A 21,219-nucleotide genomic window follows, 5' to 3' on the forward strand; every position below is an offset into this window, starting at 1 on the left:
GAAAAAGTACACCTAACACAATTCAAAGTTCAGCCCATGGTGATACCAGGTATGTATTTGTAAGCTGGCGAAAAAGTTCTGTTACTTGTTGTAGGAGAGTAGGGTCTGCTTCCTATGGTCACCCCCACTTTTTGCTTTTGCTTTACTGGTTTTCGACTTAGATGTGGCTGTGGGCCTGCTAATCAGACCCACAGCCCAGATGCACTCTCTCTAAATTCACCATGTACTCTAGGTACATCCACAATTGGGAATTGGTTCACCTTGTCAGTCCCTGTAGAAGTGTTCCATAGGTACTCAGGGCATAGGTGTAACTAAGGCCTACCAGGGGCTGCGGCATGTATTGTGCCACCCCTGGCTGGCCACTCAAATAGACACGACTGGCTGATCACTCAGCTGGGGTAAGGTCTTGTAATCACCCCTTGCTTAGGTGTAGTATTCCTATACCTACTTACATATAGAGACATAGTAACTTATAAGTTACTCCTATGGCAGGACTTAACAATCCTGAAGGCAGAGGGCTTGGTTATGTGTGAGATGATGCTCTAGCATGAGCTGAGCCTGTCGGCAGCTTTCGGAACCATGTCCTCATAGCTGTTCTATGATATTGCCATACCATATACTCTTAAGTGCATTATGAACCTCGCAGTTAAATGCTAACTTTGGTTTGGCTTTATCCAAACATGTCGTGTAAGGTGTCATACGCTTTGGAATACTACCCCCTTGCCAATTCTGGCGACTGGGGTAGCATTCCACCCTTATAGAGGGAGAAGACATGTTAGTTCTGACTATCCCGGTTAAAGTTAACCAGAACCCCAGCATCACAAAATGGATGCTGCTGCCACAGACACAAGTCTGACCTCCTGCTGCTGGGAGTTCTTCCAGTCACAGAGGTTTGGACAATAGGTTTCCTGCTTGGGGAGTTGCGAGCACCACCCCAGACAGGAGGATGTGTATTGGGACAGGGAGGGCTGAATAGATTGAGACACTGCCTAAGGCACACTAGGTGCTTCATGCATACCCCAGTTCAAACCGGTTGCTGGGGCACTCCAGCCCCAGCTCTGGCGCGAAACTAGACGAAGGAAAGGGGGTGTAACCACCCTCCTTCCTGGTCCCACCCATAAGAGGGACCTAGTGAGCAAACCAGCCCCTTTTAGTTGTATGAAGGTAGGAGCTGACCCAGGAGATATTAGATTAATCCTGGAATCGACTGGAGACGAAACTCTGGTTCCTTCGACATTCATCCAAGCTGAAGACTGAAGAATCTCCCTTGTGGCCAAGGAGTGACCACCCTGGTTAACCAGGCACTCTCCAGCTACTCGACGCTTTGCTTTGTCCCCGTTCCAGCCGGAACCCGAGCACAGAGCCTGACAAGACCTCGACTCCCGGATCCCTCTGACCCCACTGCACGACTCCAGCACAGCTGAGCCCCGTGAAAGGGGTCGGGACCCGTGGAAGCAGGTAACTTGGAAAGTCGACAACTTGCTAACTGCGCAGCTCCTGAGGCCTCCTCGAAGCTGTGCCCTGGGGACTGAGACATCCCGACACCGAGCTCCACCTGCACCGAAAACCAGCCCTCCACACTCCACGAGACCTGCGTGGGGCCCTTCTGCCTGTGTTCTACTCGACGCGTTGTCCGGTTGCTGGCCCGTTGGCTAGTAGCCCCTGGCGACGATCCTTCTTAAAACTCCACCGCTGGTCTGGTTGCTCCAGACAGGCACTTGCTTCCCTGAAAAGGTGAAGTACCTCAGACCCTCCTGGTCTGCACCAGAAGCTCTTTGTGTATCCTGCGTGGGTTGCCTTTGCTTAGGCTTGTTGGCTCCGATCTTGAAGCCGACCCCTCCATCTGCGAGAACCTTCGTGGGACAGCTCCACTCCAGCAACTGGTCGTCCTCGACGCCTCCTGGTCCGCGTGACTGCAACTACAAGCTTCACCCCAGCACCTGATTGCTCCTCGACGACGTCTGGTTCCTTCCTGGTTCCACCTGGTCACTGGCTAGTGACCTAGACTCTGTCTCCTCTGCTTTCAGGTCCTCTTCATCCTCGATCCACCCTTGGATCCACCCGGACATCTTCCTCCTGGTCGCCTGCAGCATCTTTCTTCACAGGCTCCATAGACTTCGGCGGCGAAACCCGACACATCTTCACACCTATGCACCCGCTTCCTGTGAGTGAGGTGACGCGAGTACTTCGGTGCTCTCAAGGTTATTGACTATCCAAGTGTCTAGGTTTTTAGTTGTAACCTTCTAGCTAGACAGGAAGTGTCCTAAATCTTCATTACTTACCTTTTACGTTCCTATTGACTTTCTATTGACTCTCGCGTGAGAGTACTGACTCTGCACGCGCCGCCTGTGGGCCTCCTACTCCTAACCTAAGGGTCAGATAGTGTAGCCCCAGCGATTTCCTAGGCCCTAGGCCTTCTCCTTTCCTGAGTCGTGGTTCTTATACCACTTACTTAGTATATGGTTTTACGCGCCCCTAGGGCCTAACTGTAAATTGTGCTATTTAAAGTATTTTTGAGTATAACTTGTTATGTGCTTTTGCCTCTGACCTCATAAAGAGTTCAGAGGAGTGTGTTAGTGAATAAATATATATATTTGTTATATATATCCTGTGTGGTGTCCTTTCATTTGATATTCAAGGGGTTACATATGGTAAAACAGCTGGCTTTACACACACTCAAGAGTCTTTTAACCTAAGACTGTTCTGTCCACGCTACCTCTAGGATAGCTAGTCTATAAGGTTGACTTTACAACCATCACCATAAGGGTTGTTTGGACTGGTGCAAGGTGTTCACTAGAATAGTGAACATCATATACCAGGCCAACTTCTCACATTGGTGTGCAGCGGTTGGGATTAGAGCTTGCTGTTGTTTTACCACTTGTAATCTTGAGATTCCATTTGAAAGATCACACAGGTACCTGTAGGTACATATAAAAACAAGTCTTAGTATACTTAAGTTCTACTGAACGTAGCTGTTGTGGAGCCTGGGCCTAGCACACCCTGACTACAACTCCTAGAGAGGTTCTTTAGAAAACATATAGTGTAGGTAGGTGCAAACGTCCACCTCACTAGAAAACATGTCTCAGACATTGAACCCCAGTGGTTCTCTGCCTGCAGAAGTAGATCCCTTGAGGACGGCTTCGAGATATGAAGCCTTAGCCTTTCCAGAGTTGAGACAATTGTGTACCTCCAGAAGGCTAAAACAGGGTTCAAACCCTTTCCTCAAGTTCCTGATCGAGTTATTAGAAGAGAATGATGCTCAACAGTCCCCCAAGACAGATAATACAGGAAGTCCAGATGAAGTCTTTCCCTCCTCAGATGATAATACTGATACCTCAGTACCAGAAGAGGAAGAAGGAGATGGTTCTGATCTTGAGACAAACAGCCAGCTCACTAGTGAGAAGACTCAGTGAGGCTAACTTAAGCATACAATGGAGTCAGTATGGGCAGCCCTCATACAGACCCCAAGTGGGCTTAACCAGAGGCAAAGAAGAGGGATATCTCGCTCCAGGGAATCTCTCATATCTCATGCTTCAAATGGCTCTCCTGGCTCTGCTCAGAGAGGGATGACTTCCCCCTCAGAGAAGGGAACGTGAGGCCAAAATGAGAGAAGCTGCTCTTAGGATTGAAAGACAGGAACTTGAGGTTGCCCTGGCCAAAGAGAAGCTTGCTCGTGCTAGAGAGCATAGAGAGAGTTGGTTAGAACCCACTGGTGGCAGCACTATCCCTAAGGATAAAGATAGGTCCTATGACAATAGACACCTAAGCAAGAGTGTGCCCCCTACAAAGAAGGGGATGACATCCACAAATGGATTACTGCTTTGGAGAGGGCCTGCAGAGTACAGCAGGTACCCCAAAGTCAGTGGGCAGCAATCTTATGGCTCTCCTTTTCAGAAAAAGGTAGAGATAAGCGCCTCACAGTTAGTGATGGTGATGCTAACAACTACTCTGTCCTGAAGAGTGCTCTGATTGATGGGTTTGGCCTAACCACTGAACAATATAGGTTGTTGTTCAGAGATACCCAAAAGACAAAGACTCGTGACTGGACTGACTTTGGTGATTGTGCCACTAAGGCTCTGGAAGGCTGGTTATTGGGAAGTGAGGTTAAGGACTATACAGGATTGTATAATTTGATCATGAGAGAACAAATACTCAACAATTGTCATAACCAGTTATTGCATCAATACCTGATTGACTCTGATCTGACCTCTCCCCAAGAATTGGCAAAGAAGGCAGACAAATGCGTCAGAACCAGGATTAAGCAGAAAAACCAGAACCAGGGTAGTGATCTGAAAAGGCAGACCAGAAGGGAAATGAATAGAAAGAAAAAGACCAGAAGTCTTCACCAGGCCCCCAAAAGGCACAGGGGGAGGGTGGCTCCAAAAAGAACAACCGAAACAAGAAGGCCAAAAGAAGCCCTGGTGTGGATACTGTAGTCTGTCTCTCACTGGTTTAGTGAGTGCACCAAGAAGGGCACAGCACCAACTACCAATGCCCCTAAGGCAACTGTTCCCCCTAGTCCAGCTGTTAGTGGTGGTTCCCAGCAAAAGGGTGTAGTAGGGTTGACCCTGGGAACTGAGATGGACTCTGGCCTAGTCAGAGTACCAACTCAGGCTGTTCTTGTCTGTGATGGGGACATAGCAATGTCCTCTACTGTAAGTCCCAGTAATCTGAGCAAGTACGGGCAGACACCTTTTATTAATGACAAGATGGCTTAGGCCTACAGGGGCACATGTGCCAGTGTCACCATGGTGACACCTAACTTTGTGGACCCTGAACAGATCATACTAGGTGAGAAGTACCTAGTGATATTTGATATTTATTGGGATTTGTATAGCGCAACTATCGCTCCGGAAGGAGCATCTTGGCGCTGAGCATACAGAAGAACCAGCTCGGTGAGGCATAGATCAGATGGCTGCGAGAACCAATGAATCAGACTGTGGGAATATCCAGGTCTTCAGGAGTTTCCTGAAAAGGCTTTCTGTGGGGGCGTGCCTGAGGTTGAAGGGGAGGCCGTTCCATGCCTTAGCCGCCAGGAATGAAAAAGTTTTTCCTCCTTTCGTTTTTAACTTGATTCTAGGAACAGTAACCAGGTTGGCTCCTGATGACCTCAAGTGACGCGATGGAGTGTAGCGCAGAAAGCGCTTAGACAGGTAAAAAGGGCCTGTATTCCTGGTGGCTTTAAAAACCGTGACAAGGAGTTTGAAGAGGATTCTTTTGTGGAGGGGCAGCCAATGAAGAGTGTTGAGGGCTGCTGAGGCCGAGGACCTTCTTGGAAGTTTGAGAACGAGCCTGGCCGCCGCGTGTTGAACGCTTTGCAGTTTCTTGAGGGTGGACTTCTTTATTCCTGCCAAAAGGCCATTACAGTAATCCAGCCGGGATAGGATTAGGGCCACCGCGACTGATTTCCTGGCTGAGATGGGAAGAAAGTCGAAGAATTTCTTCAGCTGTCTAATGAGACTGAAGCAGCACCCTGCAGTGATGCGCACATGATCGTCGAAACTGAGGGACAAATCGAATTGGACACCCAGGTTGCGGGCCGAAGAAACCGCACTCGGCGGGGGTTCAGAGTTTTGAGGCCACCAATCTTTTGGGGAGAAGAGGATGTCTTTACCTAAGGGTATAATTTCCGTTTTGGCACTATTGCACTTAAGATGGTTATTGTTGAGCCAAGAGAAGACTTGGGAGAGGCAATTCTGAAATCTGAGGGCGGCATCAGTGCATTTTTTATCTATGGTGACGACGAGCTGAGTGTCGTCAGCATAAGATGTAACGAGGATTCCGTGGGATTCAATCACTGTGAGAAGGGGGGCCATGTAGATATTAAAAAAGAGTGGACTGAGTATGGACCCCTGGGGCACTCCTGATGTGGTGGGTCTTTCGCCAGAGAGGAAGGGGCCTAATGAAACTGTTTGAGATCTGTTGGATAGGAATGATGTTATCCATGTTAATGCTGTACCCGTTACACCAATCTCGCGCATTCTGTTAATGAGAATGGCATGTGAGATGGTGTCGAATGCTGCGGTTAAGTCGAGCAGGATGAGTACAGCTTGTCTCCCCTCATCCTGCAGGAACTTAATGGAGTCCGATAGTTCGATCAATGCAGTTTCAGTAGAATGGCCAGGGCGAAAACCTGATTGCTGTGGGTGCAAGATGTGAATGTTTTCCACAAAGGCTTTTAACTCCTCGGGTACTAGCTGCTCTGTAATTTTGCCTAGTGCCGGAAGTAAGGAGATTGGGCGCATATTGGATAGGTCTGTCGGGGATTTGTTTTGTTTTTTCATTAGGGGCTTAACAATGGCCTTTTTCCATTCAACGGGGACAATGCTTGAGCTAAGAGATTTGTTGACAATGGCATTGATTGTGGGGTTAACATCCTCAATGAGATGGTGGAGGATAATCGGGGGGCAAGAGTCCGTGGGGGCTCCCGATCTACAGGTCATAATAGCCTTCTGTGTTTGCAACAGGGAGACTGTTGAGAAGTTACCCAAGGTGGGTAAATTGGTGACTGCTTCTTGTATGGGGATTGAGGGGGGGGGAAAGTCCTTGTGAATATTATTGATTTTCTCGATGAAAAAATCAGCTATTTGATCGCAAAGGGTTTGGGATGGAGGAATTTCAAGTGCGAGGGCTTTGGGGTGGGTGAAAGACTTGACTATATTAAAAATTGTTTGTTGTTTCTGTTTAGCTTCCTCTATGGCTGTGGTGAAGAACTCCTTTTTAGCTTTTTTTATGTTAGAGAGGTATTGTTTCCTCTGCAGGATATAAAGGGTTCTGGAAGTGTGGTCGTAAGTTTTCCTCCACTCTCTTTCTAGGACCCTGCACATAAGGTGACTTTCGGTGAGGGCCTGGGTGTACTAGGGGGCATTGGGCTTTCTTTTGCGATGGACTGATTTTTGATTGTTTGGGTTGGAATTAACCGAGACCACTTTATCGATCCACGTGTGAAAGTTGTTGGAGTCTTGCGATACGTCTCCAACAATAGTGGGAGGGGGGGTAGGGGGCTGAGGGTTCAACTTAATGCGCTCGGCCACTTTCTTCCAGTTGATCGAGAAGGGGGTGGGGGAGCACTTAGTGTTCAGTTGCGCTAAGGGTTTAGCCTTGATAGAGAAAGGGATAAAACAGTGATCGGTCCATATTTGTGGGATCGGGGGAGATACGGCTAGGGTGACTAAATTTGTACAGATGCCGTCTAACGTGTGGCCAGCCCGGTGCGTTGGGGGAGTGACCAGTTGAGAGAGGCCAAAAATGTCGAGTGATTGTTGGAAACTTGAAGTGTGAGGGTCAGCGCAGGATTCCAAATGAAGGTTAAAATCACCAAGGAGGGTGAAGGTAGGATAATGGGTCATAAGTGACCCAAGAGTCTCGTCAAGAGAATCCAAGAATAGCGTTGCGTTTCCAGGGGGGCGATAGACAAGTCCTCCTGAGAAGGAGGTGGAGGGGTTGATATGGATCACAAAGCCTATGCCCTCACAGTCCTTGAGGTAGGCCAGATCAAATGTGTGGCACATAAAGAGTTTCTTGGTTATGATAGCTATCCCCCCTCCCCTGCCGCAGGGTCTGTCCCGCCTATGGATGGTAAAGTCGAGAGGGAGGGCGGTTGCCAAGTCAGGGTTAGACGCGTCATTTAGCCAGGTTTCGGTGATAAAAAGGGCGGCTAGGTCGTGAGAAAGTATGAGGTCATGAATATCTTGTCCATGACATGCTAAAGACCTGGCATTGATGAGTCCGCCTTTAAAGGTGATAACTTGTGCATTGGTGGGGGGAGTGGGTTGGAGATTACACAAGCGGGTCCCAGGGACGACCATCTGCAGAGGCGGCATGAAAATGGGCCCCAGAGACGATCAGTAGGGGGGTGTCCCTTACAGCTATGGCTGGCCGTTGTCTGGCGCACTGAGAGAAGCTCGTTAGAGTCGTACCTGATGGCTGGATGGTTTTGGGCAGCATGGCCCGCGCCCGGCGCAGTCCTGGAGCGGACGGGCGCAGACGGGCTTGGCTTAGGCGCGGGTTCGGCGCGCGCCCGCTGCGCCAGCCCGCTGCGCCGTCTGGCCGCCTTGCACATTTATAGGAAGGAAGGAGGGTGGGAGGACGGCGCGACTAGAGCGCTGACCTCACCTGCCTCGCTCAAGATGGCGCCCACCGCCGCCGAATGTTGTCAGAAAACGGCTGGGCTGAAAGGAGAGGAATAATAGGTGTGAGGAGTGTCAGAGTACATAAAGCTCAATTCCCCTTATGCTGACAGCCCCCAAAGGTAAAAATACGGCGGTTTTAAAAGCAGTTAAAAAACGTTCCAAATATAATGCTTGTAATGCTAAGATCAAGTTGCCTTAAATCGCAATTCTTAAGAGTCTCCAGCAGCTCGCAGCCCCAGTTCCCCTCACCAGGGAGAGCTTCTGAAAGGCACAGAGCGCTGGGAAGGGCTCACCTAAATACACCAGGAGGGCGGGAGGACGGCGCGACTAGAGCGCTGACCTCACCTGCCTCGCTCAAGATGGCGCCCACCGCCGCCGAGTGTTGCCTGCAATGCCACTACTTCCCATAGTGTGGCAGTTGTTAACTTCTCCTGGGGAGGGGTAACTGGCCTCAAGAAGGCTGTTGTGAGTTCAGACCTTCCAGTAGAGTGTCTGTTGGGAAATGATCTTGAAACCTCAGTTTGGTCTGAGGTGGAGTATAGGACCCATGCAGAAATGCTGGGGATTTCAGCACATGTCCTTGCTGTGACCAGGTCACAGGCCAAAAAGTGCTTACCTGAACAAGTGCTAGATCTTGGAACAATAGACCAGACACTACCCAAGAGAAAGAGCAAGAGGGTTAAGGCTGTGCCTTCCCCTTGCCTCAGGTGGAGGATCAGCCCTCACAGGAGGATGATTCTGAGATCCAAGAGGGAACTGTCCTAGAATAACTTGAGCCTGATCAGGTTGAGTTTCTTGGGTCGGGGGGCCTCAAGGGCAGATCTGAGGCAGGCACAATTGGATTGCTCCTCTCTTGAACCCCTCAGACAACAGGCTGCTGCTGAGGCTGCTGGGAATGCTCAAGGTACCCATAAAGTGTATTGGGATGATGGGCTCCTTTATACAGAGGCTAGAGACCCCAAGCTTGGTGCTTCCAGGAGGTTGGTCATACCTCTGCAATTTAGGGGCATCCTTCTTACCTTGGCATCAGCAACAGATTGTAGACCAGTTCTGCAGTCCTTCAGACACTTGTTTTCTCTGACCCCAAGTCAGACAAGCGGGTGCACCCGTGAGGTGGACACTGGTGACAGTCTGCCTGTCAAGAGTAAAATCTACAGGCAACCTGACCATGTCAGGGACTGCATTAGGACAGAGGTCCAAAAGATGTTGGAGCTGGGAGTTATTGAGCCCTCGGAGAGCCCTTGGCTCAGTCCAGTAGTCCTTGTGCCAAAACCTCACACCCAAGATGGTAAGAGAGAGATGAGGTTTTGTGTGGACCACAGAGGTCTCAATTTTTATTTTTTTTTATTTTTAAAGACCTTTATTGTGCATATGAATCAAGAATACACTATTGTACATGTCGCGTAGCCTGCTGCCCTCAGGTGCCAGCATAAATAATAAACATCGAGATGTAATACTGGTGATGTAACACAGCCAATTAGCCGGCAACCCGGGGGTCCGGCGGCGTAGTTCAGGATGAGTACGGAGACATAATTCAGTGTACAGTGCTACAACTGTGAGGTCTACAGGTTTTGTAGTTTTTTGTTGTCGAGTTGATCACATCACCGTCTATCTAGTATCTGTATTGTAAGAGCTACAAGTCAGGTCCAGAACACAATTTAACAGCAGCAGCAAATATCAGGTAATATGTGGACTGAGAAGAAAGGTATCAAAGTTCTTGTGCCTGTGATGTCATTATGTCGCAGATCGTATAGTGGTATAGCTCACTAACGCAAAATGTTAGTCATGTATAGTCGACGGCGCCAGGCGATGGTCGCCATGACGGAATTTCAATTGGTTGTTATCTCAGTGTGAGTTGAACCCTCCTGTGTCTATGATGTATGTATGATCGTCAGAGGCGGAGACCCGTTTGCGGGCTCGCCCGGTCTGTGTCTCAGTGCAATTTTCCCAGGTGTTTTTTACGTCCCGTGCATGTGTTGTGTTGTGGCATGTCGTGGCATCAGAGATGTAACGCAACTATGGGCGCTTATCGTTTCGCGACATAGTCACAGCGTGTTGGATCTTCGTCTGCTCCCATAAAGGGTTTGGTCAGGGAACGTGACCATTAAACAAACCATCACCAAATCAAACTCACTAATAAAAGAACTAGGGAAGGGAGGGTAGGGGATCAGTTGTGTCCATAGACGCGATGTGGGGGGGGGTGGTAGGTGCAGCTTCGGTGAGGGGTTTCTGTGGTTCCGGGGCGTGGACCACAGAGCTCTCAATGCTGTCACTAGGACAGATGCCCACCCCATCCCCAGGGCTGATGAGCTCATTGATAGATTGGCTTCTGCCAAGTTCTTGAGCAAATTTGACCTGACATCAGGCTACTGGCAAATCAGATTAGCTGAGGATGCAAAAGCCAAGACAGCATTTTCGACCCAAGGAGGAGATTATCAATTTGTGGTAATGCCCTTTGGTTTGAAGAATGCACTTGCCACTTTCCAAAGGTTGGTGAATCAAGTTCTCACAGGATTGGAAGACTATTGTGCAGCTTATCTAGATGATATTGCTGTCTTTAGCTCCTCCTGGGAGGATCACCTGGTCCACATGAGGAATGTTTTAGAGGCTCTGCAAAAGGCAGGCCTCACTATCAAGGCTGCAAAGTGCCAGATAGGGCAGAGCAAGGTTGTGTACCTGGGCCACCTGGTAGGTGGGGGTCAGGTTCAACCACTGGAGAGCAAGATCCAGACCATCAGAGACTGGAGTCCTCCAACCACCCAGACACAGGTCAGAGCCTTCTTGGGCCTGTCTGGGTACTACAGGAAGTTTGTGAAAAATGATGGGTCCATTGTGACTCCATTAAATGACCTCACTTCCAAAAAAGCTCTAAGGGCTACCCAGTGCCGGATTCGTGGAAGGGAGCAGAGGTTGTAACCGTGTATAAGTAGGGGGCGGGAGATGACCCTGCCAACTACAGATCGATCAGTCTAATAGACGTGATCCAGAAGGTGGTGGGCAGGGTCATCCTCTCCAGGGTGGGTGTCTGGATGGAAGAGGAGAATATTCTTTCCCATTTTCAAGCGGGTTTTAGACAAAAAGTGGGCACGATGGATCAGGTCTTCCGATTTTTTGCGATCTATTGGAAGGCCGTGACCATCGGTAAGGGCAGCCTGTACCTTGCATTTATAGATCTCAAAGCAGCTTTTGATCTAGTTCCTCGTGCCAGGCTGTGGGATATCCTAGAGAAGATGGGTTTCCTGGGCCCTCTCTAGGGATTTATTGTGAAACTTCACAAGGGGAATTATGCTAGGATCAGATGGGGCTCCCAGGGGCAACTGACAGAGAGGGTGCCTGTGAGGAGTGGAGTCCGCCAGGGATGCGTCATGGCGCCGACCCTGTTCTCCCTCTTGGTGAATGGCGTAGTGGATCACCTGAGGGAAGAAGCGACCGTCGCCCCATCCCTGGCAGGGGAGAAAACACCTACCCTGCTCTTCGTGGACGACACCCTGCTGATCTCTAAAACCCCCATAGGGCTTCAAAAGCTCTTGGATCATTTTTGTGCGCTCTGCAAGGATAGAGGCCTTACCATCAATACCTACAAGACGAAGCTTATGGCCATCTCACCCTCCAAGAGATTCAGGAACAATGTTTCGCTTAATGGTGCCCCCTTGGAGCTGGCAGATTCATTCGACTATTTGGGGGTCAGGATTAATAGCCGGATGAATTGGAAAGATCATTTGGCCAAAATGCTTTTAAATCACAAAAGAGTGTCAGGGGCTATTTTGAGGGAACAGCGGGAGTCAACGAGTAAACCGGTAGCACCGGCTCTCTCTGTGTATGAAGGCCAAGCATTACCATCGGCACTATACGGATCCGAGCTGTGGGGGTCCGAGAACATAACTGATCTAGTTACATCTGAAAATAAGTTCTTGAGAGACATGGTGTCCCTTTCAGTTTCCACCACGCTAAATCCACTACGGCAAGACATGGGCAGGCGCTCTTTAAAAGATATAGTTAGCTTGCGGCCACTACTTTTCTGGGTACGACTCAGAAGGACCCAGGAGCTCCATAACTACGCAGCAGTTCTAGACGAACTTCTTTTGCTCAACTCGGGGAATAACATCAAGTGGTTGAGCAATTTGAGGCAGCTGGTTTTAAAATTGGGCCTGAGTGTATCACGGATGAGCCAAATACCCCCCTCTAAGCTAGTGATTAAGAAACTTTACTGGGATTGGGTTCAGGAGGAGGCCACATCTAGAGGTGTAGGGGGTCCCCTTACAGAGCGGGTCCTTGAGTTTAAATTGGCAAGGAAACTTGAACCTTTCCTAGATTTTATACAAAAACCATTGGATAGATCACTCTACCTTAAACTCAGGTTTGGGACCCTCCCGGTGAATGATTTCTCCTCTGGGTGGAACAACCCAGGCAGCGTACCCAAATCCTGCCTAGGGTGTGCAGCCCCCAAAGAGTCTGTGGCTCATTTCCTTTTCGCTTGCCCGGCCTACAGGGGTGCAAGGAAGATATGGTTAAAACCATTATGCTTGGGGCTGGGCCTCAGGTGCCAAAAATGGCTTTGCCGCTCCTCCGCAGCGATACGTCTTCCCATGGTGTGTGGGGTAGCAAAATTCTTGGGTAGTGCTTGGCAGACACGTATGCGGAGGGTAATATCCACCCCCTTACCAACCTGATTGTTTGATGGATTTATGTTAGGATGATTTTAGGCTGTCATGTATTTGGTTTTATTGTATATCTTATTGCTTTTAGCATTGTGGTTTTAACGTGTTGATGTTTTTACACAAGGATTGGTGGGTTCTTGTTTTTATTCTTTTTAACTGTATAAGACTGTGTTCTTTTATGATGAGATTTTATCGAATAAAGTACTTCCTATCCTATGCCAAAAAGATGCCAAAGAAAGTTCAGTGGACAGTTAGCTGTCAAAAGACATTTGACCTGAAGCAGGCCATGTGCACTGCCCCTATTCTGAAAAGTCCAGATTACTCCAAAGAGTTCATAGTCCAAACAGATGCTTCTGAATTGGGTGTGGGAGCTGTACTTTCATAACTGAATATAGATGGTCAAGACCAGCCCATTGCTTTCATAAGCAGAAGGCTGACCCCCTAGAGAGAAACGTTGGTCAGCTATAGAGAGGGAGGCCTTTGCTGTGGTTTGGGCCCTGAAGAAGCTGAGGCCATACTTGTTTGGCACTCACTTCAAGATTCAGACAGACCACAAGCCCCTCTTATGGTTAAATCAGATGAAGGGTGAAAATCCCAAACTTCTTAGGTGGTCCATTTCCCTACAGGGGATGGACTTTACAGTGGAACATAGACCTGGGACTGACCATGCCAATGCAGATGGACTCTCCCGATATTTCCACTTAGAACATGAAGACTCAACTGGTCAAGGTTAGTTTAATGTCCCTAAGTTTGGTGGGGCGTTTGTGTAGGAGAGTAGGGTCTGCTTCCTATGGTCACCCCCACTTTTTGCTTTTGCTTTACTGGTTTTCGACTTAGATGTGGCTGTGGGCCTGCTAATCAGACCCACAGCCCAGATGCACTCTCTCTAAATTCACCATGTACTCTAGGTACATCCACAATTGGGAATTGGTTCACTGTGTCAGCCCCTGTAGAAGTGTACCATAGGTACTCAGGGCATAGGTGTAACTAAGGCCTACCAGGGGCTGCGGCATGTAGTGTGCCACCCCTGGCTGGCCACTCAAATAGACACAACTGGCTGATCACTCAGCTGGGGCAAGGTCTTGTAATCACCCCTTGCTTAGGTGTAGTATTCCTATACCTACTTACATATAGAGACATAGTAGCCTATAAGTCACTCCTATGGCAGGACTTAACAATCCTGAAGGCAGAGTGCTTGGTTATGTGTGAGATGGTGATCTAGCATGAGCTGGGCCTGTCGGCAGCTTTCAGAACCATGTCCTCATAGCTGTTCTATGATATTGCCATACCATATACTCTTAAGTGCATTATGAACCTCGCAGTTAAATGGTAACTTTGGTTTGGCTTTATCCAAACATGTTGTGTAAGGTGTCATACGCTTTGGAATACTACCCCCTCGCCAATTCTGGTGACGGGGGTAGCATTCCACCCTTCTAGAGGGAGAAGACATGTTAGTTCTGACTAGATTGAGACACTGCCTGAGGCACACTAGGTGCTTCATGCATACCCCAGTTCAAACCGGTTGCTGGGGCACTCCAGCAAAAGTCTGTTCACTTTTCACCTATCCCTCACATCACTGTTTCACTTGCTAGTAGTAGCCTTAATCACCATTTCGCCTCCATTCATCTGCCCATCTGCTTTTCACTCGGGACCTGATTAGTAACTTTGGATTCTCCTCCTCTTTCCTAGAACACTCTGATCCCCTGAAGAAGAGCTCTTTAGCTCGAAATGCATCGGGGATGTTCATATTTACAACTTTAAAGCATTGAACTGTTCCAATTCATGGATTGATTATGGAATAACCAAACCGCATTTAATTCAAACTTTGTTTACTCTAATGAACATGTTCTAATTCAGAAGGATGAATTGCATTTGCGAAAGAACAAAGTGAATAAAACATTGAACTTTTTTTGAACATTATTGTGTAAATTGCCGTCATTAGCACAAAGGAGTGCTCAGGTTCCTCACCTTACGCCCGTAAGGTATTCCTTCTCGCATTGACACTCTGCCCCTCCCGGACAGAAAAGTTCACCCTGAGCACCCTGAAAGATTGAACCATACCTATTCATCGTTTAAAAGCCTTTCACAACCTAGGAGTGCAGCGGACTTCATCTTTTTCACACTTTAGTTTTAAACATTCATCTAAAGCACAGCATGCCACCATTGCTACCAAAATAAAGACACTTTTTTTTTGGTCTACAATTTATAAACTTTTGTTGCAATTGGTCTTGCAATATTTCGCAATGCCAATAGCTCAAACTTAATTAATGCGAGACCTATTGCATTGCAAATGCTTGTTTTAATTGTTGTTGCATGAAACATAAACACACCATTTCTCTGCAAAATGTCTGTAATAGATTTTGACACATTACACATCACCCACATTAAAAATAAATTAAAGGAAAACGGTATGTAAAATAATCTGTCTAAGAATTACTCCAGGTCACCAGGGGAAGACTGCAGAAAAGAGCTGGCTCTTTGAGGGGGGCCCCATGAAAAGCGGGGTCCTGGGCCAGAGCTCACTTTGCCCATGCCTTATCTCTGAGCCAGGGAATACTCGCACAGTGCCTAGGCTGGTTTTGCATTTCAGAACAGTTGCCTTCATGTAATTGCAGCTTTTTTTGATTTCCTGTTAGTGGCATTCTTGATACAGAAATATTTTAACACCTGCTCTGTGTACAAAAACTCTGTTTGCGTTCTAGTCACTGCTGGCCTTGAACAAACATGTTATGCCACATGTTCTTTTTAGATTAAGCTTTCCATTGAGTCGTAGATACTAGAATATATATCGGTTCCAAGTCACACAAAAGTTATTATGGTTCATTCGCGTCTATTATAAATCGCAGATTCTTCCAGTCGGAACTTAAGGTCTTACGACAAGAATATCTCTTTCGCATTGCTAAGCTCATAGCTGCACGGCCAAGTCCTTATTACTTCACGGCAGGTATGTGTTGTGTGTTTTTTGTATTTGTATATAGCGCGAACTTGACCCGAAGGTATCAGAGCGCTTTACATGAGCGCGGGTTACAATATAGACGGACACATTCATTTTTAGGCACTGGGAGATTAAGTGATTTACCCAGAATCACAGGATGCTTGAGCCAAGACTCGAAACTGATTTACCAGCCACTTATTTATTTAGAAGTTGTTTGTTAATATTACAACACATATCTCCCTCTGGTTTCGTTGAAACACAGAAAAGGTGCAGTGCGAGCCGAGCCCATAAATGAAGGGAGGCGTCCTTCGCCGATAGCATTCAAATTATTGCCTCCGGAAATCTCTCCTTTGAGAGGGGAAGAAGGAGGCGGGCGGTTGGAAAAATCTCCTGCAGTTTTGGTTGTGTTCCAATGCTCATGGATGTTAAAAGAAATATTGTTTGCATATGTACCCCATCCTCAATTATTTGTTTCTGTTCCATTATTCGTTGTTTCAGGTTTATTGTGTAGGTTTGAGGATAGGGATTACCGTTCTTTAGCACTTTTCGGGTACACGGGTTCCCTGTTTTGAGAACTGTGAGAGCTCCTCTGTAAAAGCTGATGCCATCCTGGTCTCAGATCTCCCAAACACTGTTTGAGCGCCCCCACCCCCCAACCATGGCTCTGACTGAACGTCTGTGAGCTTTATGGGTGCCGCCTTCGGTCACAGTTTTTTTAATTTTATTACTTTCAAACAAAAAATCTGCATTTCAAAAAAGTACGCAGAGGAAAATCAGCCCAGGTATGTACGTGATGGAAAAGACGTGAATACTCACCTTTAAACAAAGTCTGTTTTTATATCCTAGGGTTTTATGAACTTGCTCATATTTAACTGTGGCACTTGCTTTGAAAATGTCATATTTTCTTTGACTGTTCTAGTGAACAGCGAAGAAAGGGAACTTTTTCATAAGATGACATCACTGGGCCCAGGTCCCATAGAAATGTACAGTCAATATGGGTGTTTTTCAGTTTTGGTATATGAAGAAATTATCTGAGACATACAGTTTGCTGGAAACAGCCAGATTTCTCATCAATGCCCACAGTTCAGGTGCCAGAGTTTACAGCTGGCGGGGGCTCTCACGCTAACCTGGCCTGTGCTGCGGCGCTATCAGAGATTTATGTTGAGAGGTGTGTGTGGGCTAGGAGTGTTTTGGTTTGGCGGGCCTTTTAATAGTATCTAGTCACATCGGCCGTTACCCCTAAAGAGAACATGAATGTATATCCTGTCTCTCAGTACTTCACATCTGCTGTGCCCAGCTGCTAATTGATGTGTACAAATATTACTCTTCGTCCCAAATCCATATTCTGAAGTGTATCTTTCACCCCAAAAAACGAAGTGGGCAAGCCTCTGCCACAATAAATACCTCTTGCTGCTTGGTCGACCACCTCTGTGAAACCCTTCCCAAACACTGGAAACTTGCACCCTTAGACCAACCTTTTGATTTGTGTCTGGAAACATCAACTTCGAATGAGACTACATGCAGCAGGACGGGTCCTTGATACGCATCAAAGAGGGCCGTTCATTGGCTAACTAATAATCATCTCAAGCTTAAACTGCATAACACAGAATTCCTTCTGATTTCCCCTTAGAAAATCACAGCGAGGATAATGGAATGGACCAAGTTAAACATGCAAATCCACATTAACGTGATGGCAAAAAATGCCTGCTTCCATCTAAGCTATCTTAGAAAACTGGAACCATTCATAGCTACATCAGACCTCAAAATAGCAGTCCAGGCATTAGTCATCTGGATGCACAACTTTATCAGGACAATCCAGGATTTCAACTGCCCCAATAAAAGCTTGCCACAAGACTCCGAACAGGCTCCAGAAAGTTTGATCACATCTGAAAGCACTTAATTTGCTACCTTATGAAGCAAGAATCCGACCAAAGATGGCATGTATCACACACAAAGCGATACATTAAAAAACGCCACTATACCTAGCCCAGAAAATCACATTATCAGGAGGCAGCAGATTATCAGGGAGCAATGGAGATCTCTTACTGTAATCTGCCCTCTTCCGAAAGAAGAGAACTTATGACAGAGCATTGTATGGTGCTGCACCAAGAATTTGGAACTCACTCCCCCGAGCATTAGAAGAATCTCGTCCTCTTCAGTTTAAAAAAAGAACCTAAAACTTTTCTTATGAGGAAATTCTTCCCATAATAACAGCAGACCAGGCACGGTTAGGATAATTTATAGATCATGCACTATGACAATACACATCGATCTCTAGTAGTCGTTAGGACATGTATGTATGTTTTTGTAAGCACAAATGTCTCACTCTCAAATTGATTATTTACTCTTGTTACTTTTGCTTAAATGTCGTGTCAAACCTGCTGTCGAAAGTTTAAGGCTATGTAATTGCAAAGCGCTATGATACCCTAATTGGGTCATGTCCACGGTACATAAAATACAAATAAATAAACAAATTGATATGAGAGGTAGTTTCACCAACTTTTTGGGATTATAGGCATGAGACAGTCAACCAGCATTGTGAGCCATTCGCAGGTGGTAGGTTCATCTTGCGGGTGCTCTTGGCTGGGGATGGTGGTGGCTTTTGGTAGGGGCCATTAGCATGAGGCGGCCACAGCAGGTTTTAACATGGATTGCTTAAGTGGAAGCTTTAATATGGTCAGCTGCACTGGAGGTTCTTGAGCCGTGGCCGATGTGGTTGTAGTTCTTGGCATGATGAAGTTGTTCCTGGCAGTGAATGCTCCAGGCACCAAGCAACTGTGCCTCGCAGTGTGGGCCTTGGGCACCTGGCCTGGCCTTTTATCAGTGACTCACTGGTGAAACAAATGTAATCTGAGCTTATTGTGGCAGAAGAGACTCCTGGTGCAGGTGCACTTCATTGTATGAATCTTGTGAAGTTCTGTCCGGCCAAGGCACGTATGCTCTCTATTGTCTGGCCATTCTGTAAAGTGCTGTCCCGCCCCATCGCTTTTCTTTTACCTTTATCACAACCTCTAATTGATAGAAAGTCTCAGATCCTGAGTATTCCTTCTGCTCTTTTCTTTACAGGTGTTGGAGGAAACCTGCAGGAAGCAGAATTTCAACCCGGACGAGTTTGATTTGAAGTAAGAATCCAGATTCTACTGCTGAACTCCCATGAACATAGAGGTTGGAAATGGGGCTGTGTCTTGTCATGCTGTAACGGATTACTTAATGAGAGGATATGAAATATGGCCCGTTTTCCACTGAGATGCATTTGAGAAGGAAAGTGGGGCAGTGAGTAGGCACAGTCAGGAATACCACACACGGGTAACAGGGAAGCTGTAGCGGAGAGTAGTCTCCAAGAAAGAACAGAATGGTGGGCACCATCAAAATGCAGAATTGGCAGAAGATGTAAAATAGTGGAGCATGTTGGGCAGACACTTGCATTAGCTGCAATATGCAGGCACATGAGAACTGCAGAATGTAAGGCTCTCAGTAGCAGGAGCTGAGCTCGATGGCAAGAGCCGTAGAAAGGGGAAAGATACCAACATGGGCTGCAGAATTATATGGCAGCGGATCAGTCATGGGGCGGTAGAATGTTCATCAGCAGGAGCTCTAAAGATGGCTTTTGAATGGTGCAGGGGAGTGTGCTACTGGCTTGTCGTGAAATGTGGTTGCAGCACACCACAGGAGCTAGTCATTGCAAAGAGTAGGGGTTGTGTGGATTACCGGTAGGGGCTTTAGAATGGGGTATGTTGGCCAGAGTTCAGAATGAGGCTAATTTCCAGTAGGATTAGTGCAACTGGGTCGCATGAAGAGTGCAGGCGTGGAATTAATTAGGTATGGGCTTACGGGAAATTAGCACTATAACACAAGTTGACACCTAACAGTGGTGGCACTGGTAGGGGGTGTGCAATGGTGGGGAAAGAGCTTGGTTAGAATTGGTACTTTTACTGTAAGGAGAAGAGATACACAGTGATGTTGCTCATTGATATTCCCCATCATACTGGGGTGGGTATTTGTTAATAACCCTTGAATCACCTCTCAGTGTGTACGTATGGGAAGTGCTCATCACATGCTCTGCACTTTCTTGCAGGTTCCAGAGGCTGGTACTTGACCTCTCGCTGCAGTGGAGATTCGCCAACCTGCCAAACAATGCCAAACTGGAGATGGTGCCTGCATCCCGACTCCGGGCAGGGCCTACAAACATGGTACACTCCCTTTCCAATGACCTCTCCTCTTATAAGATGAAAGGCTGTTTGATCAGCCCTTCAGCACCCACCAATTTAAGTAGCACAAGCAGTACTGGCAGGCATCTGCTGCATAATCTCATAGAATGGCTGTTCTTTGGGTCTTGGATGAGAGTGAGAAGTGTCCGCGTCATGTAGCTTCGGGATGAGAACTGTGCTTCTGAGTTTTGGTTTGGGGCAGTGAAGTATCCACTTTAGTATTTATGTGGTCAGAAAGGTATCTGCCTCTCTGTCTTGGGGAGGACCTTGTGCCATGACCGCCTGTGTGATGGTAAGTTGACTTGAGAGTTGGGTGACTGGTGTCTGTGTTCAGATTTGTCGCAGACAAAGTACCCTGGAAGGCACTAGTGCCACATGATGCGTTCTATTTCTTCTGCACAAGCTCCTTATCACATTTTAGGAACACTGCAATGGATCGTATGGTACAGCATTTGACCATTGGAACCACAATGCTCCAAGACCCACGTGGTGGATATGCTACATCCTTTTGTGAAGGTTCTGCTTGAATGTATGTTTTATTTGGTAGGTTCCAGGCAAGGATGTGAGCCAGCCATCTATTTTTTTGTCTTAGTGTGCAGCTTCACTTCGTTTATCTGATCTGTGAAGCAGGAAATCGACGTGATTTATCTGGGCCCTACTCCCATGATTAATTTGAAGCGTGAGGTGTGAAACTTTGATCTACCATCCTTTCTTAAGGCTCTCTATCACTTGTCCAAGGCCCTGTTTGGCAAGGTATTCAATAGGAAATATTTTGACCACAGATTTTTTTTATTTTCACAAATTGCACCTCTTTAGCACTGATGAAGTTTGTAATTAATCAGGGCCACTTGAATTGTGTGATTTTGCGGCTGCAGCGATTTTTTTTGCATAGTTGTAAATTTGCCGTATTTGCCACATAATCCACCATCTGCCACATAATCGGCGATTCCAACAAAGAAAAGTGTTATTTATAGATCAAACAGTTCAAAAGTTAATAAAAACGCAGCAACACTTGATGCAGCGCAGTGGAAGGCCCTTTGCAAAGTTTAACTGGTCACCTTTCTGTTGCTCATTGCTAGTTTTGGGTGTTAAACTGCTACTAATGAGGTGCAGCCAATACCAAGACGGCACCAACAAGTGTAAAAATGACAAAATAATGAAGTAATACTATTACAAAATGCGCCTCATTATGCTGCATAATTTGCCTTTTCTGGTTGCATAATTTACTGAACCCTTCCGCATAATTTGGCTCTTCCCTGCCGCATAATTTCAGTGGCCCTGGTCAT

The 21,219-nt window shown here is 47.0% G+C and overlaps 1 protein-coding gene across 1 annotated transcript in view; it reads left to right on the forward strand.

Moving 5' to 3' along the window:
• Positions 1–21,219, forward strand: part of ASPSCR1 (ASPSCR1 tether for SLC2A4, UBX domain containing) — a 709,269-nt gene that overhangs the window by 68,624 nt on the left and 619,426 nt on the right. The window contains exons 2-3 of the mRNA XM_086931183.1: positions 18,792–18,847; positions 19,801–19,915. Coding sequence (XP_086787309.1) covers positions 18,792–18,847; positions 19,801–19,915 — 171 coding nt within the window. The remainder of the gene's footprint in view (positions 1–18,791; positions 18,848–19,800; positions 19,916–21,219) is intronic.

The sequence above is a fragment of the Lissotriton vulgaris genome, chromosome 7 (genome assembly GCF_964263255.1).
Source record: "Lissotriton vulgaris chromosome 7, aLisVul1.2, whole genome shotgun sequence".
Taxonomy (NCBI): Eukaryota; Metazoa; Chordata; class Amphibia; order Caudata; family Salamandridae; genus Lissotriton; species Lissotriton vulgaris.